General features: G+C 41.9%; 1 protein-coding gene across 2 annotated transcripts in view; it reads right to left on the bottom strand.

The window, feature by feature from the left end:
- wdr26a (WD repeat domain 26a) overlaps nt 1-26,172 on the bottom strand; it is a 33,571-nt gene extending 7,399 nt beyond the window's left edge. The window contains exons 1-13 of one of the 2 annotated variants that reach the window (XM_061673635.1): nt 25,532-26,172; nt 23,730-23,829; nt 23,577-23,633; nt 19,809-19,945; nt 18,556-18,653; nt 17,544-17,700; nt 10,292-10,430; nt 10,050-10,190; nt 5,498-5,617; nt 4,302-4,447; nt 3,015-3,093; nt 2,773-2,902; nt 2,438-2,632 (exon numbers count right to left, since the gene is read on the bottom strand). In XM_061673635.1, the coding sequence (XP_061529619.1) occupies nt 2,438-2,632; nt 2,773-2,902; nt 3,015-3,093; nt 4,302-4,447; nt 5,498-5,617; nt 10,050-10,190; nt 10,292-10,430; nt 17,544-17,700; nt 18,556-18,653; nt 19,809-19,945; nt 23,577-23,633; nt 23,730-23,829; nt 25,532-25,836 (1,804 nt within the window). In that variant the 5' untranslated portion in view covers nt 25,837-26,172. The remainder of the gene's footprint in view (nt 1-2,437; nt 2,633-2,772; nt 2,903-3,014; nt 3,094-4,301; nt 4,448-5,497; nt 5,618-10,049; nt 10,191-10,291; nt 10,431-17,543; nt 17,701-18,555; nt 18,654-19,808; nt 19,946-23,576; nt 23,634-23,729; nt 23,830-25,531) is intronic. The other variant, XM_061673634.1, reaches the window with a different exon arrangement.
- Between the last annotated feature and the right edge of the window lie 398 nt (nt 26,173-26,570).

Raw genomic sequence — 26,570 nt, 5'->3', positions numbered from 1 at the left:
AGGTCGAATCATACCATACTCGTCGTACAAGAAAAAAAGAACAAAAACTTGAAAATGAAATTTAGGGGGAAAAACAGCTCACAGAAGAATATGGACTTAATCCGACAGATACGCTGAGAAACCAACTTCAAAAGGCAAAACATCAATTAGACGACATATCAAAAAGAACAGATTTCCTACGACAGTTAAGATACACTAACTCTGAGTATAATAATAAATCAGCAAAAGAACCTACTTCAACGCAATAAAAGTAATTAATTACAGCCATTCAAGATTCAAACGGCAACTGTACACAGGCACCGCTAGAAGTAAATTAAATATTTTACAAATTATAGCATCTTATACGCATCTTCGAACAACCCAGACCAAAAAGAAATTTGAACTTTAAGACTCTAAACACTCCTCAATTAAATACAGAAATTAAAGACAGTCTTGATGTTCCTTTAGCCATCACAGAATTACATACACATTAAAAAATATGCAATCGGGACGAGCGTCTGGCCAGGACGGCATCTCCATCGAATTCATTAAACATTTCTGGCCAATACTAGCGCCTCTATTTTACACAACAGTCAAGGAGATAAACGATAAAGGTCAAATAAGTAGCCATATGAACACATCTTCGATTAAATTATTACTAAACTCAGGTTGACCCCACTCTCCAGGGAAATTATTGGCCCTTATCACGGATTACTGTAGATATCAAGATTATCTCGAAAGCGAGCCTGGAAAAGATACTCCCGTCGATAATTTACTATGACCAGACAGGTTTCATTAAAGGTAAAAGTTCCACAGTCTATTAAATTTAATAAGCATGTCACCGCGTAAAAATCTAAATGCAATCATCATGTCATTTGACGCAGAGAAAGCTTTTGATGTAGTTAACTGGGCTTTCCTGTTTGCAGTACTTCGCAAATTTGGCTGGTAGTTGTGGCGCCTCGGTGGGGCTGGCGGACCGCCCCGGGTCCCTCGGGGTGGGACGTGTCCCATCCACCGGGCTGCTCTCGGGTGGACTATCCTGCCTCTCGATTTATTGGGTGGGGTCCTCAGCCAACGCGGTGCAGACACAGCAATTACAGGACACTTCTGTCCGTCGTCGTGCATGCGAAACGGTGTCAATTCACTTGCATGTGTCCGCAGGCACACACCACTGGGACTTTTTCGCTGGGTGTGGCGCCACACACTTATTGCAACAAATAACTCATGAATATGCGAATCACTTGGGTATCCCCTCATTCACACTCTCATCCTATCGACGTTTATAATTTACATAGTCACTCCCACCACACTTCAGTTGTACAGCCGGGTTCATGACCCTTGTCCTGCATGCTTCTTCTCCTGTCCTATATTGTCCTGTCCTTTCCTCACAGGGTGTAGCACTACTGCCCCATACAACACTCATATATAATGTGTCATTGTTCTAGATATATAAGGATTTACTTTCCTCATCTTGTTTAAACTTAGTGCTTTGTCTTCTTTTCTCACTCCCCTCTAGAAACTTTGTTCTGTTCGACAGATCGACTGATTCTTAATAAATATCCATTATAATGCTAAGAAACCACAGCAGCAGCTTAAAAATTCCATTGTGACACTGTAAAACTGTTCCGGCATAAAAGGGATACAGACCCTCCATTCCGCTTGACCTAACAGCTGAACAGGACAAAAAAACAAAAAGGGGTGTCTCCGTTGTTCTGCTTGACCATTGGTCAGTCGTGCACGGTCACAAACTGCAAAGAACTCGACAGTTGTGATTTCCTTCTCTATTTACTTTGCTGTTTTTTTCACTGCGGTCAGGCCAGCCAAAAAGTTGAAGTTAAGGCAGCCGCTACAACGGTTGTTAATAGTGTCTTACCGTGACAGGCCGCCTCTCCACCAATCTGCTGAGAGGGTCAACTTCAAAATAAAAGCTTTATATTTTACTACATTGAACATCAATGCCATTTTAAGCTTTTATTTTTAATTTGGCCACGGAGCGCTTATTGAAGCCTTAACCATTCATTCGACCCCTGGTGTCTGCCTGACTAAGTTGCAGACACTGTTGCAAATGAAGTTCTTCTCATTTGCAGCAGTGCCCGCATTTTAAATGTAAAGAATCGCCGACGATGAGTTTCATTGAATTGTGGCAACCAAAATTGCAATCATGATTAAAATTTGATTAATCGTGCAGCCCCAATCTGTAGGTACTAAGTAGAGCACATACCTCCACAAAGGCCAAATTGTTTCACAAAAGGATTGTGGAGCGTGACAGTTGTTTACATTCCCATTAATTAGCAGACACTACAAATAGCTGGCCTAAGAGAATACAAATAGATGGCTGGTTTCATTATTTATTCTTGCCAGTGATGTGCAATGGTGAAAAAAAATATTGTATCGACACCCAGATCTAGATTTTTGAAATTCTCCTTTGCTAAGCTAAGAAGGGAGTTCACTTTCTTACCATTGAGTCCCTCTGCCTCCTGAACATCCAGGTAGGGGGCGGGTCCCCAGATTCGGATGGTTCCGTCATCTGAGGCGCTTGCTAGTAGACCGGGCATGACAGGGTTCCAGCTTACACAGTTGACTGTGCGGGTGTGACCAGTCAGCTCTGCGATGGGCAATTCACTGCGCCTGTGCCAGATGTAAACTTTGTGGTCTGTGAAGAGACAGAGCGCTTGTCAGTTGGCACCAGTTAGTAGTTAAATAATCGTGTAATGCTGTTAGATGTTCTAGAACATCCTGATAGTTAACACAAAAGAGAAATAACAAACGCTTCGATAAAAGGTCACTTCTTGCCTTCACTGCCGCTAGCTATGAAGTCTTCATTGTGCCCTCCAAAGCAGGAGTGGATGGTGTAGAAGCCTTGTGTCACCCCTTGGTACTTCCTCACGAGCACCCGATCCTGCAGGTCCCAGAGGTGAACTCCCTGCAAACACAGTACATATAAAACATTATAGCATGGAACTGAAGTGGTAGCCAGTAGCTTGAGTTTCACCAGTTTTATGGCGTCAACTATGTGCAAGTGAATTACCACTCACCTGAGTAGCAACATTGAGCAAAGCTAATCTTCCATTCTTGGAGACCGTGAAAGACATGATGGGATGGTCCTCCTGGACTCTGGAAGAAACCATGAACCAAAAATCATACTTTGGCAGAGGAATACTGCTTTAAATTACTTGTCAAAAGGAGAAATCTCAACCTTCATCTAATGGTTGATTTTAATTTTTTGTTTTTTTATTGCTAGAAGCTAAACACTTTGTGAGCTACATGCCTATTTGTCTCTCCGTTGAGGTACCCTGTGTAATTGTATTACTGACATTTACTGATAATTTTTTTTATTTGCGCTCTCAAAATAGGTCTCAAGTTATCAAGTATTTGTTCAACGTGCTCTGAGTGATCTGTCGTTGATTATTATACTTGAGGTCCTACCTGGAGGAAACGAGTTATTTTGTAACCATTGGAAGTGTTCAGTCTCATCGAATGGCAATGACCTATGGGGTCCCTCAAGGGTCAATTCTTGGAGCCCTTCTGTTCAGCCTGTATATGCTACCCTTGGGTCAAATTCTTCAGAACTTTAATTTTGACTATCATAGCTATGCAGATGACACACAGTTATAGCTAGCAGTGTCTCCAGATGACTACAGTTCAATTGAGATTTTGTGTCACTGTCTAAAACAGATAAATATCTGGATGAGCCAAGATTTTTCAAATAGTGGGGCAGAGAGTCCAAAGCAAACACGGTGAAGCAGCATTTAGCTATTATGCTGCACACAAATGGAATAAGTTGCCAACAGAAGTGACGTCAGCCCCAAGTGTGGTGAAAAACGCTTCTTTTTTCCCATGCTTTTTCGACAATTTCCACTTTGAAATGTTATTTTTTGCACTGTATGCTGTTTTTATTGTATTTTATTATTTAGCATCCTTTGATATCATCCATCCAGTCTCAACACTGCTTATCCTGTTCAAGGTTGTGATGTGCTGGAGCCTATCCCACCTGATTTAGGACTTGAACTGGTCACCAGTCTGTTGCAGGGCACATATAGACACGGACAACCATTCACACTTACATTCACACAGTCACTGGGTAGGAACAGAACCCAAGCTGCCTGCACTGAAGTCAGGCGAATGTAACACTATACCATCAGTGACCCATTTATAAAATTGAACTGTAAACTGTTGTTTAGTGCATAAACAGAAAGGATGATTATATACGACCTGATGACAAAGAAGTGAAAAGAATGCAGGTATGTACCTTTGTCACAGTAACACTTCAGTGGTTCTAACTGGCTTTATGCACAGTAAGTGCTGCTTTGCTACTGACTTACATATTTCTGTCCGTCAGGTCCTCAAAGTTGTAGCCACGAATGCGCTGGTGGGTGTCAGAAGCAAGGACAGTCCGTCCATCACCTAAACACCACAGGCACTGCACACGAATGCCTTCCCATGAGTCCAGTAGGTTACCATCCAAGTCCTGTGAGATCACATTAAGAAACAGAATGTAAATGAGACCCTAATCCATGTGCAGGTATTTTTGCTTTATATCAGGGCTTCTCAACCTAGGGGCGGGTCCCCATAGGGGGGTGTGAATCCTTGCAAGAAATTAAATGTCTATTGTTTTTTAAAATATATCAAATGTGTACTATTCAATTGACAGTAAACGAATTTGATTAATAAACTGTTAGAAAACTTTTTTCTCAAAAATGTATCACAGATGAGAAATATTTTTTTTAAAAAATCACTGTCACAAAAATGTAATAGATTTAGTAAGAAGATCCGATTTTTTTAAAATCAACTTGGTGGACGACTGCCTCATCTGACACATCTGCCTCACAGTTCTGAGGAACCAGGTTCAAATCCTGCCTCGCCTGTTTAGAGTTTACATGTTCTCCCCGTGCCTGCGTGGGTTTTCTCCGAGTACTCCGGTTTCCTCCCACATCCCAAAAACCTGCATAGTAGGTCCATCGAAAACTCTAAACTGCCCGTAAGGTGTGAATGGTTGTTTGTTTATATGTGCCCTGCGATTGGCTGGCAACCAGTCCAGGGTGTACCCCGCCTCTCGCCCAGAGTTAGCTGGGATATGTGCCAGCACACCCGTGACCCGAGTGAGGATAAGCAGTATGGAAAAAGGTCCATCCAATTTGTGTACCGCTTTTCATTATTGTTATTATATCAATATTTGTTAATTTGTTTTCTGAAATGTAAAAGTGTCTCGCAATTTATTATATTGTTTGCCACCGTAGCTCAACCATTCAGGAGTGAAAATCCGCCAGTTACAAAGGGGAGACCATGATTGACATGATTCTATCTAAACAAACAAATAAATAAATCTTTGGTAGTTTGTTTTTAAATGTGTTTCCATGAACTATCAGGACACATCTACTAGCAAAACTGTCAGCTTGACTGACACAAGCCAACCTTAGTGATTAGCTGTTTATCACTGTTCTCAACAGTAACGTTCTATTGTCTGTGTGAGCTGCAAATGTGCATTTGTGTGTGTGTGTGTGCTGTGGAATATACTCACACATTGGTAGAACTGGCCTCTCTGCCCACCAGTGATGAAGCGTTTGCCATCTGGATTCCACGCCACGCTCGTGAGGCTATCTTCATGAGATTGACTCATCTTTGTTCGTAACTCCCCCGTCTAAACAACCGGAGAGGGAACACGCTGCATTGAATTCAAGTTCCTTCAGGGTAGGTTCGTGTAATGTGGCCCACGTACAGTATCTCATAAACATAAGGGCACCTGTCACATTTTTGTAAATAACTTCTTTTCATACGATGATGAGCACGTGCACGCGACTTCTTTGGTCAACAATGACGAGGTATATTGTACGTATGGTCTTGGCCGCCATCCTGCAGCTCAGTTTCAAGGTGTTGGGGATCTTTTTACACCCTTGGACGTCATGTGGAGCAACAATTCTTTTTTCAGATTTTCCGAGTTCTTTCCCACGAGGTGCCATACTGGAATTTCTAGTGACCAGTATGAGAGAGTGAGAGCAATAACAGCAAATTTAACAAACCTTAGTCATACGACACGGGGGAGGGAAAATGGCTAATTGGGGGTGTACTCGTCATCAGCAATTTACACATTAATGGCTGTGTGTCGAGTTTTTTTGATGGGACAGTAAATGTACACCGCTATACAAACTGCAAAGTGATTATTTCACATTGAAGCAAAGCGTCATTAAAATTCAAATTACCTTCATGTCCATGATGAGTGCAAGTAAACGTCTGACCACAACTGTATGTACCGCAGTTCACTCTTTTTTTTCTAAGAATAGAGGATTGAGTGTCACATATCTTCACTGAACAAATGAAATCTACCATAATATATACACTATAGTGCCAAAAGTATTCGCTCACCTGCCTCGACTCACAAATAATTTTAAGTGATATCCCATTCTAAATCCATCCATCCATCCATCCATTTTCTACCGCTTATCCGGGTCGGGTCGCGGGGGCAGTAGCTTTAGTAGGGACGCCCAGACTTCCCTCTCCCCAGCCACTTCACCCAGCTCTTCCGGGGGCGTTCCCAGGCCAGCCGAAGGACGTAGTCTCTCCAGCGTGTCCTGGCTCGTCCCCGGGGTCTCCTCCCGGTGGGACATGCCCGGAACACCTCACCAGGGAGGCGTCCGGGAGGCATCTGAATCAGATGCCCCAACCACCTCATCTGGCTCCCCTCAATGCGGAGGAGCAGCGGCTCTACTCTGAGATCCTCCCGGATGACCGAGCTTCTCACCCTCTCTCTAAGGGAGAGCCCGGACACCCTGCGGAGGAAACTCATTTCGGCCGCTTGTATCCGGGATCTTGTTCTTTCGGTCACGACCCACAGCTCGTGACCATAGGTGAGGGTAGGAACGAAGATCGACCGGTAAATTGAGAGCTTCGCCGTTCGGCTGAGCTCCTTCTTTACCACAACGGACCGATACAAAGTCCGCATCACTGCAGACGCTGCACCGATCCTCCGTCTGTCGATCACCCGTTCCATTCTTCCCTCACTCGTGAACAAGACCCCAAGATACTTGAACTCCTCCACTTGGGGCAGGATCTCATCCCCGACCAGGAGAGGGCATGCCACACTTTTCCGACTGAGGACCATGGTCTCAGATTTGGAGGTGCTGATTCTCATCCCAGCCGCTTCACACCGCTGCGAACTGCTCCAGTGAGAGTTGGAGCTCACGGCTTGATGAAGCCAACAGAACCACATCATCAGCAAAAAGCAGAGATGCAATACTGAGGCCACCAAACCGGACCCCCTCTACACCTCGGCTGGGCCTAGAAATTCTGTCCATAAACGTTATGATCAGAATCGGCGACAAAGGGCAGCCTTGGCGGATTCCAACCCTCACCAGGAACGAGTCCGACTTATTGCCGGATATGCGGACCAAACTCTGACTCCGGTCGTACAGGGACCGAACAGCCCGTATTAGGGGATTCGGCACCCCATAGTCCCAAAACACCCCTACAGGAGCCCCGAGCGACACGGTCGAACACCTTTTCCAAGTCCACAAAACACATGTAGAGCTGGTCCAATGTTTCACGGCCAGGACGAAAACTATACTGTTCCTCCTGAATCCAAGACTTGACTTCACGACGGACCCTCCTCTCCAGCACTCCTGAAAAGACCTTACCGGGGAGGCTGAGGAGTGTGTTCCCCCTGTAGTTGGAACACATCCTCCAGTCCCACTTCTTAAAAAGGTGGACCACCACCACTGTCCCCGATGTCCATGCGATGTTGCAGAGGCGTGTCAACCAGGACAGCCACAACATCCAAAGCCTTTAGGAACTCCGCGCGAATCTCATCCACCCCCGGGGTCTTTCCACCGAGGAGCTATTTAACCACCTCGGTGACCTCAACCCCAGAGATAGGAGAGCCTGCCTCAGAGATCCCAGACTCTACTTCCTCATGGGAAGGCGTGTCGCTGGAATTGAGGAGGTCTAAGTATTCTCCCCATCGACTCAATACATCTCGTGTCAAGGTCAGCAGTGCCCCATCCCCACTATACACAGTGTTGATCGTGTACTGCTTTCCCCTCCTGAGACGCTGGATGATAGAATTTCCTCGAAGCCGTCCGGAGGTTTTTCGCCATCGCCTCACTGAATTCCTCCCATGCCCAAGTTTTTGCCTCAGTGACCACCAAAGCTGCATTCCGCTTGGCCAGCCGGTACCCATCAGCTGCCTCAGGAGTCCCACGAGCCAAAAAGGCCCTTTAGGACTCCTCCTTCAGCTTGACGGCATACCTCACCGCTGGTGTCCACCATCGGGTTTGGGGGTTTCCGCCATGACAGGTACCGACCACTTTACAGCCACAGCTCTGGTTCGCCGCCTCAGCAATATAGGTGCAGAACATGGCCCACTTGGACTCAATGTACCCCGCCTCCCACGGGACGTGGGTTAAGTTCTGCCAGAGGTTGGAGTTGAAACTCCTTCTCACAGGGTATTCTGCCGGACGTTCACAGCAGACCCTCACAATACGTTTGGGCCTGCCAGGTCGGACTGGCATCTTCCCCCACCATCAGACCCAACACACCACTAGGTGGTGATCAGTTGACAGCTCCACCCCTCTCTTCACCAGAGTGTCCAAAACATGTGGCCGCAAGTCCGATGACATGACCACAAAGTCAAACTGCAGCCTAGTGTGTCCTGGTGCCAAGTGCACGTATGAACACCCTTATGCTTGAACATGGTGTTCGTTATGGACAAGCCGTGATGAGCCAAGAAGAAGTCCAATAACACACCCCTCGGGTTCTGATCGAGGCGGCCGGGGGTGGGTGGGGGGGGGCGTTAATATCACCAGACTGCGACCAATCTTCACTATCTGTATTTTTTTATTTATTCATTTATTTTTTAACCTGTCGTGTTCAGCTGCCTGGGCATGCAGAATGGTGGATCTGTATGCCTTTTGTGCTGGAACAGTTTTGCTGTCCAACAGGGGAGTTTCAAATACTCCCTCTGCTTATTTTTAAATTTTTCTGATGTTTATTGAAAATGCAGCTGGACGGAATAGGGTTTTAGGGGACAGACAGAGGGACAGAACGGAGAAGGAGAATAGGGGTGTGAACCACAGCAGAACAATAGTTAGACATTCTAGATATTTGACCAAAAGTAACGCTACAACAGTATAATAATCGTGTTCTTATTTGTGGATGGTTGGTGGGGGGGGGACGACATCCGGTGAGGATATGCAACAACTAACCAATACAACAAGATGAAAGAGGACAGAAAAGGGCAGGACAGGACAGGATGTGGGACCTCCGTCCCCCACGCCCAATCCTCCCCACCCGCTGCACCCCACCGCTGCCACTGGCTCCACCACACCCAAGAGCATGGGGGCCCCAGCCACCAACAGGGTCCAACGCAACTGCCACCCTAAAAAAGTCACAACCCTGCCAAAGGTCAGTGAGCAATTACAGGCGAGGGCGCCAGGAGAGGGGAGAGGAAGGCGGGGACCCAAAGGAGGGAGGGCGGGGTTGGCAGGCCCCAGAAGTCAAGCCAAGAGAAATGTGGATACCCACCACCCACCCTATTACTATGGTTACCAGATCCCCGACTGGCAACCATTACCCCTGTACCGTGATCATGTGTGGTGGAGTGCCGTGCATTAGGGGTTGAGGCGAGACGGTCACGGGCAATGATGACCCGCAACTGTCACCCCCACTCAGGCCAACCAGCTCCCCAAAGGATGTGCGAATGGATGTAGTGGATTAAAAATCCGCGGGGGAAAGGCATGGCGGGCCAGAGAGCAGGCCGGAGTGCTGGAACACTTGGGCGAGTGTCCTCCCCAGCCTGACACTGCCCCACTGTTAATTGTCACTAGCTCTAATTATTTGGCCTTCCCATCTGAAAATATAATACGGGCTCACAAGGATTTCATGATTCTCGAGTGAGTGGTGAAAACTTACCGTAAAATATATACATTTGTGACATTAGACATTACATATCATACTGGAATGAAAGTACACCTTTTGCACAACCCCAAGGTGCGGTTATACCTTTGGATAGAATTTTGGGGGAAAATGCGTATTATTCACAAGAAGTTTCAGTATTTGCAAATGATCTGAGTTGATCTTACCTGTACATTCCACAGCCACAACTCAGAGCAATCGTCAGGACCACATGCTATCAGATAGGAATCATCAGGACTCCATGCCAAGTAAGAGACTCCATATGCATGACCCTCCAGAGTCTTCATTAACTTCACCTGCCGTGTTTCCTGTAAAAAAAACACACACACACGCATTCCAGCTCTCATATGCCAACTGATCCATAATTGATGACATAACACTCACTGATGGCGAGTTAACAATACATTACCGTGTCTACATGCCATATAATGACTGTAGTGTCTTTGGAACCAGTTGCCAGTTTTGTGCCATCATTGGAGAACTTGCAAAACCAAACTTCGTTGCAGTGTTCAGTAAGTATTTGTTGAGTGTAGCAGGGGAATTGTTTCCTAAAAACAATAACACATTTATTTCAGAACCATTTTGAACTTCAGTCATAATTTTATACCGAGCCCTTAATTTTCAGGGGGTAAAAATCTATCGGGAACAACTAAAATTGTAGTTTCTTCCTAACAATTTTGAAGCACTGTTGAGGAGGAAATCAATGCATTAACTGATATGTTTTGTCCACTCGAGCAGCTTTGACAGCCTTTGACTTTATAGTCGTCAGTAAGAGAATCACTTTTCATTTGGGCTGAGGTCAGATTGAATAAGTTATCTTTGCTTTCACACTAAATGTAGTAGCTTTGATTGTCTTCTGTGTTGCCATGAGTCTTCACAGCATTTGGCTGAATGGGTGTAGATTAGGGCTGCACGGTATTGGGAAAAACTAAATAAAAAGAAATAAATCACATTGCGATTTTTTTGCAACCCTGTGATATACAACCCCAATTCCAATGAAGTTGGGACGTTGTGTTAAACACAAAAAAAACCTGAATACAATGATTTCAAAATCATGTTTAGTCTATATTTAATTGCATACATTACAAAGACCATATGTTCAATGTTCAAACTGATAAACTTGATTGTTTTTAGCAAAGAGAATTTTAGAATTTTATGGCTGCAACACGTTCCAAAAAAGCTGGGACAGGGTCATGTTTACCACTGTGTTACATCACCTTTTCTTTTAACAACATTCAATAAACGTTTGGGAACTGAGGACACTAATTGTTGAAGCTTTGTAGGTGGAATTCTTTCCCATTCTTGCTTGATGTACAGCTTCAGCTGTTCAACAGTCCGAGGTCTTCTTTTACGCTTCATAATGCACAACACATTTTCAATGGGAGGCAGGTCTGACCTGCAGGCAGGCCAGTCTAGTACCCGCACTCTTTTACTACGAAGCCACGCTGTTGTAACATGTGCGGAATCAGAATCATCTTTATTTGCCAAGTATGTCCAAAACACACAATGTGGAATGTGGTAGGGCATTGTCTTGCTGAAATAAGCAGGGGCGTCCATGAAAAAGATGTTGCTTGGATGGCAGCATATGTTTCTCCAAAACCTGTATGTACCTTTCAGCATTAATGCTGCCTTCACAGATGTGTAAATTACCCATGCCATTGGCACTAACACAGCCCCATACCATCACAGATGCTGGCTTTTGAACTTTCAGTCCGGATGTTTCTTTTCCTCTTTGGCCCGGAGGACACGACGTCCACAATTTCCCAAAACAATTTGAAATGTGGACTCATCGGACCACAGAACACTTTTCCACTTTGCATCAGTCCATCTTAGATGAGCTCGGGCCCAGAGAAGCCGGCGGCATTTCTGGGTGTTGTTGATAAATTGCTTTTTCTTTGCATAGTAGAGATTCAAGTTGCACTTAAGGATGTAGCGCCAAACTATATTTACTGGCATTGGTTTTCTGAAGTGTTCCTGAGCCCATGTGGTGATATCCTTTACACATTGATGTCGGTTTTTGATGCAGTGCCGCCTGAGGGATCGAAGGTCACGGGCATTCAATGTTGGTTTTCGGCCTTGCCGCTTACATGCAGTGATTTCTCCAGATTCTCTGAATCTCTTGATGATATTATGGACCGTAGATGATGAAATCCCTACATTCCTTGCAATTGTACCTTGAGGAACATTGTCCTTAAACTGTTTGACTATTTTCTCCCGCACTTGTTCACAAAGAGGTGAACCTCGGCCCATCTTTGCTTGTGAATGACTGAGCAATTCAGGGAAGCTCCTTTTATACCCAATCATGGCACCCACCTGTTCCCAATTAGCCTGTTCACCTGTGGGATGTTCCAAGCAGGTGTTTGATGAGCATTCCTCAACTTTCTCAGTCTTTTTTTTTTTTTGGCACCTGTCCCAGCTTCTTTTGGAACGTGTTGCTGCCATAACATTCTTAGTTAATGAGTTTGTGCAAAAAACTATTAATAAAGTTGATCAGTTTGAACATTAAATAGCTTGTCTTTGTAGTGTATTCAATTAAATATAGATTGAACAAATCATTGTATTCTGTTTTTATTTGTTTAACACAACGTCCCACCTTCATTGGAATTGGGGTTGTACATGGCACTGTTTAATTAGCAGACGCCAGAGATATGGTAATGCTTTTTAAGCATATATTTGGGCGTGAGAGTAACTTTCTCAGTCTTTTTTGCCACCTTTGCCACCTGTCCCAGCTTTTCTGGAACATGTTGCAGCCATAAAATTCTAATTTAATGATTATTTGCTAAAAACGATAAAGTTGATCAGTTTGAACATTAAATATCTTGTTTTTCTAGTGTATTCAATGAAATATAGGTTGAACATGATTTGCAAATAATTGAATTCTGTTTTTATTTATGTTTAACACAACGTCCCAACTTCATTGGAATTGTGGTTGTATATTACGATGTGAAAATACACAGGATAACGAACTCGTGCCATGTGAAATCAGGCACACATTTTTCTTTTCCCCCTCTATGTATTTTTTTTTTTAGTTTATAATAGCTTCGGTAGAAATAGACTACGCTCAACAGAGCACGGAATATTTGCGTGAAGCCTACCTGTATTTAAATGCACTGTAGTATTGAGCAGCTAAGTGTCCAGCCAGTTATGAAGTTAAAATCTTTTTTTTCCCATGCACAGTCATACTGTAGTCCGCATAACACTATTCATTTCTTTTTAATCAATCTGTAATTTTATACGTTTTAACATTACATGCATTAGCATTTCTGTATTTGAGCACGTTACTTTAGAGTAAACAATACACACTGCTGTGGGCACCTTGTGCCTGGATCAGACGACAAGATTGTAGTCCTTTATTGGCCCGATTTGCTATTTTGGCTCATTTCCCAGATCAGGATTGACAATACTCCTTGTTGTTTGACATAATCCACAACCCATGATTTGGGCCTAGGACACCAAAATGTCAAGCACTGGGGGTATTTAACTAAAATTTTCAGGTCCAGATCGAGAACATTTCTTGAAGCAAGGTTCGGAAGATCATCTAGTGTCTATTTATTGTCATATACTGTATATTTAAGTAGTAGTGTCTGCTTGTAATCATTATATCAATCAAATTCAAAAACCTTTTGGCATTTATTATTGTCAAACAACACAGAATTAAACAAATAGAGTATGTATGACTACTGACATGTACACTTGTGCTCATAACATTACATACTCTTCAGAATTTGTGAAATATTAGTGTTTTTTGTTTTGTTTTTGTTTTTAAATATGATTGATGACTGAACAAGGACCATCTCATTATTTTCGTTGTTTTTTTTAATGATTGTGCTTTTCTGAAATGCCTTACAGTTTAATTCGAATCCCATTAAAAATAAAATTAAATGTGTTTTGCCTGATCCTTCAAGTTTTCTTTCAAGAACTGTACACCTCACAAATTCTGCAAATATACATATGAGCACAACTTTGTAATGTTCTCTCATTTACTAAATAGAAGTTGGGCTGCATTTCAGAATAAGAGCAAGTAAATGAAAAGAGAAAGTTATACCTGTTCAAATAAAGTGCTTAACTTCAGAAAGATAAAAAATAAAAGTTCAAGTTTCTCCCTTTTCTGTCTGGGATCTTGACACAACAGTGAAGTCTTAATTATATTTTAATTTCACAAATCTTAACTGAACCGTTTTCGAGGTTATACTTGTTCAAAACATTTATGCTTAACTTCATAATGCCATTTCACATATATTCACTTTTAAGTGCTCCGAGTGGAAAACTCCACTCGGAGCACTTACTCCAGTGTCCGTTCCATTTTAAGCGCCATTTGTTCCAGATGTTATCTTCCTTTATCGATTATTTTATGATCTTTCTGTCTCTTTAACTCAACTTCCACGCCGAGTCTCTTTCTCTCTCCCCTGGTCTGTCCACATTCAGTGATTACGGCCTGAAATGCAGATTTGATTGGCTGAAGGGGGTGGCAGGACTCGCATGTGATTGGTCGGTATGGTTCGTCACTACTGTAAAGCCTGTCCTGCTGCGTCGCTTAAAATGAAAGCGCCCCGTATGTCTAAATCATCAACTTTCTTTTTTTGGCTATGGTAGCAAGCGAGTTACAATATGTTGCCTGCTTGCAAGCCGTATTAAAAGTATGTGAACATTACCAAGCTCTCCTTGGACGTCCTCCGAAGCACCAGAGGACGACACCACATCTCTGGGCTGCTGCGTGTGTTGTTCGAAGGGTTATAATTTACTGTAAAGGTTAACATCCGTGCTAATCTTATTAGCATGTCTATCTTTTCTTATCACCGTATGCTCGCACTAAGGTCAGCAGACATTCGTTGTTTAATCATGTTTTATGTGACAGCTTTACAGTAAACAACAGCTGGGATTGACAGATTAACAAAACGAAGCAAGAACGTTTTGCCTCTTATTTGGAAAATGTTTTGCGAACACTATTTAAAGTATGATTGTAATTGGTAGACTGATCCGCGCAGTGCATGTTGGGTACCTGAGTTCTTTTCCTCCTACATCGTCAGGAGGTTTGCGCACATCGCAAATGACGATGATCAAACAAAATACTGTGCATCCCGAGTGTAGAGTGTAAATTGCAGTATGCAACACTTAAAGGGGACAAATGATGGCCATTTTTCAATTGTTTGAATACAAATACAATACCCATCAAATGTGAAAATAAATAAAGTAAACGTTTTAGCTGCCTTTTTCTAAAATTGGGTCTGCGAGCAAGACATTCTAGATTTTGTGAATTGAATCAGAAATCTGCTTATTTACATAACAATTTTCAAGTGAGTCCGGCCACTGGACCACATTATAAAATCGCCGCCTTTCATGCATAAAAAGCAGTGCACAATAATAATAATAATAATAATAAATTAGGCTTAACACGATCAGGATTTTTGGGGACGATCACCGATCAGCGAGTTTAAAAAAACGATCACAAGACGAAGGAACGTGTCTATTTAAATGACCTGTTCATTTACTGTATATACTTGTGTACTTAATTGCTCAAAAAATTATATTTACAATAAATAATGAATCTTTGTTCCTCTAGTTATGCCAGTGAGGCATAGTGACAGACAGAACAATAGAATGGTCTTCTATTAGATGGCAAAAAGTAAATACAGTAATTAATGTATCCGCTTTTTGTGACATTTTTGTTTGTTGGCGTGCCGTGAGATTTTTCAATTGTAAAATATGTTCCTTGGCTCCATAATGGTTGGAAATCACTGTTCTAGTCAGATTGTGTATTCTAATCAGTCAGGTCAAACCAACATTACATGACAGAAATAATGGGTGCTAACTTACTGTAATTAAATTACTTCACCCACACCGAAACTTTAGAGCATGATTCGACAGAACGGCGGCATGTTTACGTACAACCATTCGTGCTACCACTCGCTTGCTAGGCTACATAACGTTTTTGTTGCCTGCTTGTGAGCCGTATCGTATTAAAAGTACGTGAGCATACCTCACGCAAGCCTTAAACAAACGTCCTCTCCTGTCCTGCGCACCGGTGACCACCAACGCACGTTTTTCCCCATTTTGTCCTTAGAATACAGTCGGCGCAATCCACTCTTTTTGTCGTGGCCACGGTAACGAGTGTATCCGGTTGCATTTGAATTGACAAGATAAAGCCCAATGATCGTAAAAAACGGGATGCGGTGGTATCGGAATCGGGAGATTTTATTGCAGTAGTCTGACATAGTGAAATCGTGAAAGAGCAAATTTATCTTGTAGTCTCCGGGCATTACGTTTTGTCTGTCTCAGACGTGTTGTCTGTTCCACACCGCCGACATGTTTTTTGTTGTTGTTTTTTTAAATAACTTTATTGGCCGTCAGATATTTCCAATACTACGTCAAAAGACACGCGACAAGGCTAAAAATAAACTCGCTTTTGGATTCAAATATACTGTCCACGATGGCGACGCGGAGTAAATGTCTTTTGCAGAGCTGATCAATGATCGGCGAATTATGACATTTCAGCCGATCAGCATAAAATACCGATACCGATCAGCCCGATAAAATCGGTGTAAAGTCTGATAATAATAATAATAATAATCCCTGCGATTGGCTGGTGACTAGTTCAGGGTGTACTCCCCCGAAGATAGCTGGGATAGGCTCCAGCACGCCCACGACCCTAGTGAGGATATGCGGTACAGAAAATGAATGGATGGATAATAAAAATAATAATAATAATAATAATAAAGCTGGGATAATTATTGATGCTTGGAGTGTGAAAGATGACACTACTAGCTCTGACCCATACCATTAAAAAAATAATGAGTTTGCCATGAAAGAAAGAGGAAAAAAAGTACATGGCCAGTCATAGAAAATTAAATGAAAACCGGTGTCACCGTCGAAACACTAAGAGTGAGAATTAAGAGTGCAAAAGTCCCTGTTGATAAGCTGTAGAGTAAGGGCTGGCCCAGGCTTGCACTATCCAGTTAGGTAAGGAATGATAGGATGATGCAATGTGTTCTTCTTTCCACCTTCTGTCTATATTTTATTTTGGCTCCTCAACAACACAATAGCAAAAACTATCAAGAATTTGAAGAAAAAGGAGATCAGAGGCTTCGGTCACAATGCAGGGCATGATGCCAAATTCAGATTTTTTTTCCCCAGTCTTTTTATATAGTCGTTCACATTCCCCAAAACATATGAGGCTTCTACTGTGGACGGCACACGTCGGTGACATCACATTGTGCTTGCGCATGAACACGAGTCGCCGTGTTGACAGAAGTAAATAGGTCTCATCATGACGCCCTTTTGGCGATTTCGAGGATTTTGTGCAACCGGAGCCATCGTTTTCTTATATGTATCAGTTCTAAAGCATCTTCTTTTTGCCACTGACTGTTTTCTCTCCTTCGTCCACCGGTTGCCATTGTGTGGCGCGTCTCTTTTGCCAAACAATTGCAACGTTTGTCGCCGTTTGATGACGTATGGGTCGGATGCGAGCGTCCATAATGCACTCACGTCACGTACATATACGATTTGTATCTCCATATGAAAGAGGCCTGGGTCGGATATGAAAAAATTGGTATTGTACTGTTCACAATGGCATAGAAAAAATATTGGGCAGAAAAATCGGAATTGACCTACAGTGTGAACATAGCCAGAAACATGTCTTATAAGTACACTGTGTGGCTTCTTACCGGCTGCAGCCGTGGTCCAGCAGCAAGGACACGGAGTCCAGTCCACTATCCAGCTTGGTGTTGTGGTAGAGGCAACGCTCCCGCTGTAGTTCCACCGCCTGCTTTAGCAGAGTCTGCAGTCTGCGAGGCGGCAGCATCACTGACGGAGGCAAGTAGGCTGCATGAAAGTTCACAGAAAGATCACATAGCGTGTTTAATATTAACTGTCGATGCTAAAACAACTTGGATACACTGACAAATGCATTTTTTTCGCCATTTATTTACGTCTGCCAAGCAGCAATTACACGAGAAGCGGCATTAAACTGGAATCGATTAAACTAATGAATTAAACAGATTTTATTTCCATGAAACTTTGGAGCAGCAATGTCCATTTTGGTGCCCGTCCAGTTCCGAGTCCAGATTGGAGAATTTGTTTTCGTAATGACAGGCCAACTACAGTGAGCATAGAGACAGACACTTCTAATAGTTCAAAGTCAGCTCATTTTCATATCCCGTTCTGCTCAGTGACACAATTAATATTATTTCTACTATACTGTACAGGTGACTGTCACACATTAACCACGCACTGTTGAGGAAATGGTCGAATAATAAAAGATGTCAGAATAAGAAGAATTCTGCTTGAAGAATGTGTCACCTTTAAGGCAAATACATCAAGGGACATTGTCAGACAAGGATACAACTACAATGACTAATTAAATTAACAGTATGCATTCTATTAGGAAAATTGATAGCACTGATGTTAAAAGTGAAAGGGGTTTTAAAACTGCCTTTTAAGCGCTTCATCATATTTTAATCACTGTGAATGTTTGGAATGAGTACAAATCTCATCAAATGTGACCATACCATCCAACTCAATAATCTAAACATAATGTTAATGAAACAAGAAACAAATGGTAAAATAATGTAGTAAGCAGCTGTAGAGTTTCAGTAAAGGCATGATAAGCACAAACATCAGTCACTGTCGAATGTACACCGTGTACAGTTAAGTGTGTGTGAGTCAGACTGCACTCACTCTGGAGTTTATCCAGCAGCTTTGTTCGTGATACCGTGCCTTTGCCTTCCCAGTCTGCTTTGGCTCGCAGGTCCTCTGCATGACTGCACATCAGGTACCTTCAAACCACACGATCAAACTTTCTTATCTACCGTCCAAAAGACAGTCAGTGAATATTACTGCGCACGCAAAATGCAAAGAAAATCTCACAAAGTATCGCTAAAATGACATCCCGTATATTCATTTACTTTAACTCTTTGACCCAAATCCTGAGACAGAAAAAAAATAAAAAGGCAATACAAAATACAGTTACAGTGGTGCCTTGAGATACAAGTTTTATTCGTTCTGTGATCACGCTCGTAGCTCAAACAACTGTTATCTCTAATCATCTTTCCCATTGAAATTAATGGGAATACCATTCATCTGTTTCAGCCTCCCCCACCCCAGAAAATGTTGTAACGCTTATTTTAATGAGGAACAATAGTACGACATTGTATTTTACTTTATAAAAGCATACAGTAATGACATAATTAAATAGAATCAAAAAGAATGAAAAATAAACAATTTTTGTCATATTTGCCTCAATTGAATGCTGCTCCTTCTGGTGTGCCTGCCTTGGCAATCTGGAGGCAATATAAGAAAGACTGATATAATGTTCATTGAGGTGTCAACTTATTATGAATCCTACTAGTGCGCTAGGTAGTCATTGCCTCTTTGCAGGAGCCAATCATAAAGCAGCAGGGGAGTCAAAATCACATCTGAATGACCTCAGCTCATCAGTACGACACTAATATAAGTCTTTCTAAGGATAAAGGATATATGAATGTGAGTATGTACTTTTATACTGTCAGTGTACATGTTGCTGCACTGCTTGTCTTCAACCTGTTGCTTAAATGGTTCAAGCACCACGATGTAGATGCTAAATAGCATTAGCATTAAGCTAGCAGACTGAAATACACATTGTAATTCTCTTTGTTCTATGTCTAGTTTGAAAATAAACTTCAACTGGGTGTGGCATTAAACAGCATGAAGCCTCTTTTTTTTTTTTTTTTTGAAGAGTTGTTCACTATTTGCCTAAGTGCTGCGTGAAGTGAGTTGAGTTCATTGCCACCATACAGTGCGTACCTGAAGTTTGAGCTCACAAGTCAAAGGAAGGAAGAAAGAAAAAAAAAAAAAACAGCCAAATGATGGCTTGTATCTCAAAAAAAATCAGGTCGGGTCACTCGTATACCAAGGCACCACTGAATTATTGATAAGAACGACGGTGTACTGACCCGCTCAGAATGTGGATGCGTTCTGTGTTGTACTTGAGAGGGGTGAGTTCGGCTCTGAGAACCTGCAGAGCCTCCAAGACTTTACCATCCTCGAGATACTCCAAATACTTCTGCTGCAGCAGGAGGAACTTCATGCGCTGCACAGTTCGGAGTTAAGATAACAAAGACAAAAAAAGACAATGTGACTCCCACATGCTTTGTGTTCCGCATTATACAGTATGACCGAAGCAAATTATCAATGAACATCACTAACCATGACAACCTCCATATTAAGTTCAACAATACAAAGGATCTGTCACATGCCTAGAACTCTCAGCGCCAAGCAAAGACATGGAGAAAATGGTTTCAGGGGTTATAATGTCAAAATCACAACTAATGTAAAACTAACAACGTGACAAGTGACCACCATCTTTGTGTGAGGGGAAAAAACAACAACAACATTGAATGAGCGCTTAAAACGCCTCATAAAATCCTCCATAAATACATTCAGGAAAAAACGATTACTAACGATTACCTGGTCTACTGACCACACTGCTCTTCTCGTGAATAATGTTCCATTTGTGCTATTTGAGTTTTGACGCCGTTTGAAATGTCACTGTAATTTTGACACATCACCTTGGACAATCCCTCAGGTTTTCGAACCGTACGATCTTATTTGTGCATATTTTGAACTGACATTTGTCAGCCAAAGAAAAAAGGGGTTCCCCATGTAGCAGACTAAACAAAAGGGTCAAGGAGATACAGTTATAATCAGATGTTTACAGATATGATATAAAAAGACACATTGACTTGTTTTTCCTCATTGCCTGACAATAAATCAGGTTAAGATTTTTTCCTGTTCTAAATCAATTAGGATTACCAAAATTAATCCTATTTGCTTAATGCCAGAATAATGAGAAAATAATTAAGATTTTTTGTTGTTGCAATTTTTCATGACTTTCTTCAAAGTCACAAGCTTGCACACAGTAAGATTACTATACCCTTAAACAATTTGGGAAAACGCAGATGCTGTCATTTCTTTGGAAGCTTCTGATTGGTTTATTGACAACATCTGAAATTCGAGACACACCGTGGATGTACCGTAATTTCTCGTGTATAATGCGCATTTCCCCCCCCAAAAAATGTAAAGTCAATAGCGCACATTATACATAAGTATAGGGGGAAATGAAAAAGAAAAAAACTCACATTTTATAAATGTATGCCGCCATCTAGAGGTTATGAAAAAGTTGTACACTTTAATCCCAATATGCCACCGTCACCGAGAGGTTATGAAAAAGGCGTAGCCTACACTTGCATTCCAATATGACAGGGGTACATATGACTGCATATTGTGCTCATAAGTTTACATACTCAGTAATAATTTGTTTGTTTGTTTTTTAAAATACAACTGATGACTGAACAAACACCATCATTAATTTCTTTATGGTTATGTTTTGTTTAATGATAATGCTTTTCTGAAATGCTTGACAGTTTCATTTAAATCCCTTTTTTTTTTTTTAAATAATTAAATGTGTGCCCGGTCCTTCATGTTTTCTTTAAAGAATTGTACCCATCTTACAAATTCTGCCTGGGTAATCAAACATATGAGCACAATTTGCTCACAAGCAAACAAACAAAGCAACAACACAAACAAACAAATAGTTTTCTCATTTACTAAATAAAAGTAGGGCTGTGTATTTCAAAATAAGAGCATGAAAATAAAAATAAAGTATTACATGTTCAAATAAAGTGCTTTACTTCCAAATAATTATTTGAAAAAAATAACAAAATACAGATGATACTTCATGTTTTGATAATATGGTAGAAGCAAAATCATGCATTGTAAAAATGAATTATACATGGGTAAAAGGGCTTTCCAGAACTTTGGGGGTACGTATTATACATGGGTGCGCATTATACACGAGAAATTACGGTATATGAACTAGGCACACCTGAAACACACTCCTATGTGTAATATCATGGAAAAGTCAAATGATCAGCTAAGATATCAGGAAGAGAATTGGGGACTCGCACAAGTCTGGTTCATCCTTGGGTACCATTTTCAGATGCCTGAAGGTTTCCACGTTCATCTGTTCAAACAGTATACGCAAGTATAAACACCAAGGGAATGTCCAGCTATCATACCGCTCAGGAAGGTGAGAATTCTGTGTTTCAGAAATGAACGCGCTTTCATCCGAAATGTACATATCATCCCAAAAACAAAGCAAATGACCTTGTGAAAGATGCTGACTGAAGCTTGTAAGTGTGTATTATTATCCACAGTGAAACGAGTACTGTACTATAATGGCAAATTTTATAATATAACTCATTTTAATGTGTTGCACCTTCAATACTGAATCTCAACACTTCGGACTAAATAGATTATTCAAATGCGACTCCAGTTCATCTGATCAAGAAGAACAGGTGGAGGTGTGAAACCAACTGTATGCATTTTCCCCTTATTGTCATATCCTGTTGATTTCTGCCTGACATATTGTCTGTGTCTTACTGCATTGCATGTATTGGTCTGAACCATTTCCTAATAGAAAGGTATTTATAAAATGGTGTTTAAACCGCCTCCTGGCCAGACCGTTGAGACGATGCATGTGTACATATATCAAATTGTCTGACCTCTTTGCTCAGATAATAAACTGCACACGTTACTTTTCCTTCAAGTATTTGAACAACAAACAGAACAATAAAAAACATTTCCACAACTGTACCGACATGGGCTGAAAAGCCACTCTGCCAAGAAGTCATTACTCCAAAAGTAATATCAAAAAGCCAGATTCCAGTTTGCAAATGCACACAGGGACAAAGACCTTATTTTTTTTGTGGTCTGACAAAACTCAAATTCAACTGTTTGGCCATAATTGGCATCGTTACGTTTAGTGAAAAAAGAGGGAAGCTTGCAAGACTGAGAACACCATCCCAACTTTGAAATACGGGGGTGACGGCATCATGTTGTGGGGTTATTTTGCTACAGGAGGACTGGTGCACTTCACAAAACATATGGGATCATGAGCAAAGCACATTATGTGGAAATACTGAAGCAACATCAAGACATCAGCCAACAAGTTAAAGCTTGGGTCTTCCTAATGGACAGTGACCTGAAGAAAACTGCCAAACTGGTCAAAGTCAATGTTTTGGAGTGACCATGACAAAGCCCTGACCTCAATCCTATTGAAAATGTATTGGCAGACCTGAAAAGTCATGTGCGAGCAAGGCGGCCTACAAACTTGGCTCAGTTACAGCAGTTCTATCAGGAGGAATGGACCAAAATTTCTGCCAATTATTGTCAGAAGCTTGTGGAAGGATATCTAAAACATTCGTCCCAAGTTTAAAGGCAATGGTAGGAAAGAATAATGAAGTGTATGTAAACCTTTGACTTTGAAGAAAGTAATGAAAATGTGTCTCATAAATTCTTCATTATTCTGGTAATTAGCAAATAGAAATCATTTTGGTTATCCTAATTGACCTAAAACAGGAAACAAGCTGATTTAATGTCAGGCAGTGAGAAAAAAAAAAAAGCGTGTGGGTATAGTGTACGTAAACTTCTTCTGCTTTTACCCATATAGACAAACAACCATTCACAATCATACCCATGGTCAATATACAGTACAGTCTGTTTTATGTTTGTTGTGTGCATGTATGTTTTGGTGCCCTTGTGATTGATCGATTATGGAGTTCAAACACTACACATCCACAGTATGATGTCATGCCATTTGTCTTAACATTAAAAGAAAAAGGTTTGTGTTTAAGCTGTGTTGGCAGTCTGGGGATACTCACCACGATAGCAGTATGAGAATGCATCAGTGCCTTCAGCTCATTTAGGTCACTCTCAGCCTGTAGGAAGGTAAAAACAAACGGCAAGTAAAATCATATACAGTATAGTTGTACTATAGTGGGACTATCGTCATGCAGTAAATAACATGGTTCAACCTTGTCCCACTCTCCTTCCATGACATGATTGCGAAACTTTGTGGCAGAGGGATGCTCCAGCCTGCAGCCGGATTCTTGCATAAGGAGGTCCACCGTCTGACTGTAAACAATATGTCACAGAGTATAAAATCAATTCACATCATTGACCTGTGAGTATATCCACTCTCATCATGTGACATTTGTGTTTGAAGCGGCTGTTTCTGCTACATCACCGCAAAAAGAGCAGATTTGTTGTTCACTTAAACGAAGACATTTTGTCCCTAAAATAAGTGAACAAAAATCTGGCAATGGAACTAGTAGGAATTGACTTGAGAACATTCTTAAAATAACATATTGTATCTTAAAACAGGTCATTTTGACTTGTTGAAAATTTAGAAAGAAGTCTAACTATGTTAAAAAAAATACAGTAAAATGATTTCACTCGGTAAGATTTAGCATTTTTGCACTGTATAGGCAACAATAGGCCTACTGAGGTGAGGATGCTTCTTTGTGTTCTCTGTTTTGTTGCTGTTGTTTGCAGTGGCGTACTGATAGAAGGGTAAACTATTTGTACAAATTCAGAATGATGCAATTCTACACTATTGCAAATTACAACCACTATAGAACTTTTTATAATGTTTATAATAAAGTTAGCGCCGGGGTATTTCTGGGTGGGGGTCCTTGCAATTGTACGTTGCAGAATGCTATTGGAATATTTGCTCATGCAGTTCTTCACAAAGTGGTGAAACTTGCTGCATCCTTACTTGTGAGCAACTGAGCTTTTCAGCGTTGCTCCTTTTATACCCAGATATGACCCTCACCTGTTTCCAATGAACCCGTTCACCTGTGGAACGTATTTTTTGAGCGTTCCTCAACTTTGCCAGTCTTTTCTCGCCCCTGTCCCATCTTTTTTGATACAACATTTTGCCGGCATCCAATTCGAAATTAGAGAATATTGGCAAAAAACTAAAATGTTCATCAGTTTGAACACTAAATATCTTGTCTTTGTAGTTAGTGCATTCAATTGAATAGAAGTTTAAAAGGGATTTTCAAATCATTGTATTCTGTTTTTACCTCTATTTTACACAAGGTCCCAACTTCACCTATGCCCCCTTAAAACTGAACCTTGGACCCCCCCCCCCCCCCCTTACCATACAAGTTACTAGGCAATAAGACAGAGATGCTGCTATAGAGCACAAGCTACTTTTATGGGACAACAAAAAAAATGAAAACCCTAACTCCAAAAATATCTGAACATTAAAACTGACACAGAATTACCGCATGGACAACATGGCGCAAGGCATGCCGGGAACCCTACGTCCACTACAGTAACAGCAGTAAATATTACCAGTGATATTCCACGGATGCAATTAAAAGTCGAAAATAATGTGTGTCACTCAATTCGATATTCTAGTGGGACCCTTAAGAGTGAATTTTGTTGAAAACCAAATTCAAGCAAATGTTACCGTGTCTGTGTGTGTGTGTGTGTGTGTTTAAAACTGGTCCGCTCCATATGCTGCTACTTTCCTTGAACATTCAGATTATGTGACAGAAGCTATAACACTTAACACACCGTTTATATATATTTGGGGGAAAAAAACGGATTTTGAAGACGCGCAACTGCATACTGAGAATTCACGGTGACGGTGCATTCGTCCTCCTGACGTTACTAAGCGCTTTGTCGTTATGGAAGGCAGCACTGTAGTGTACTGTATTTTCTCCCTCAAAAGGAACGAACAAGGGGGCATATGTCGTCGCGTGTGCGTCCTGTCTCGATGATAGCTACAATATGAAGTCCACCGTGACAAGCGTAGTTGACTTACTTGAGACCCAAATCGTGTAAATGTTGTCCGATGAGCCTGATGACGTCTTCCTCGGACTGAGACAAGCGCTTCTTCTTCTTGACGCCACAGTTGGTGTCGGTCGAGCCGCTGTTGATGTTGTTGTTGGACGCGGGCTGGCCTGACACGCCGTTGTTGTTGTTGTTACTCGCCGGGTTTCCGTTGTCGGTGGCCGACACAAGTCCATTGGCGTGTGCTGCCCCGGCGGCGGAGGACTCGCCGTTCTGGGTGCCGTTTCGGCAAGACACTTCAGGGTCTCGGTCCTGCGCTGCCCCGTTAGCCTGCATGTTAGCACCGTTTGTATGCCGAGTAGAGAAACAAAAGTAACGACGGACGCGGTGGGTAGACGCGGGGACGACAATACCACCGGCGAAGCCGCCGACAGGCCCACTGACCCAGATGCAGCCCAAACTGTCTCGGTCCCCTGCGGCCGAGTCTGCTGCTTCAATCGCGGCGGTTGCTGCGACAAAAAAAAAACAACAACAACAGAAAAAACTAAACAAAACGAAGAATTGCTCTCGGAGGACGAAGGCGACAGTTATTCCGACCGCCACATTTTGCGGAATTTCGTGGTATTCGGCGCTGTCATATAGCGCTTGGGTCGCGTTGAAGTTACTGCTTATTAAAGCTTGTTATTGTTGCTCCCAGACAGCTGCAGCCCTGTTCTGGACTTACGCACTGACGTCAGCGGAAATTCCTTCATGTCTTTTTGGACGTGCAGCGTCACCGCTAGGGGCGCAAGCGTGCCTGATGCCTCTCGACTACTATTTCTTAGCCGCAACACCATCACTTAACAGTGAGCAACCTGGGCTCATGTGCAACTGGAGGACACTTCAAGGGGAGCCACAACGAAATCAATCAATCATTTTTGTAAATTCTTTCATAAGTAATTACCTGTAACGAGATGACGCAATATTTATTTTAAAATGTAATTGTCATCCATTACATTATTGGGAGAAAATGTGTAATTACAGTTTTTTTTTTGTTTTTTTTTTAATGATTTTTTGTTGTTGTTGTTGTG

Source organism: Phycodurus eques, chromosome 4 (genome assembly GCF_024500275.1).
Source record: "Phycodurus eques isolate BA_2022a chromosome 4, UOR_Pequ_1.1, whole genome shotgun sequence".
Classification (NCBI taxonomy): Eukaryota; Metazoa; Chordata; class Actinopteri; order Syngnathiformes; family Syngnathidae; genus Phycodurus; species Phycodurus eques.
Note: the sequence above shows the minus strand (reverse complement) of the source record. Positions and strands in the feature narration are given on the sequence as shown.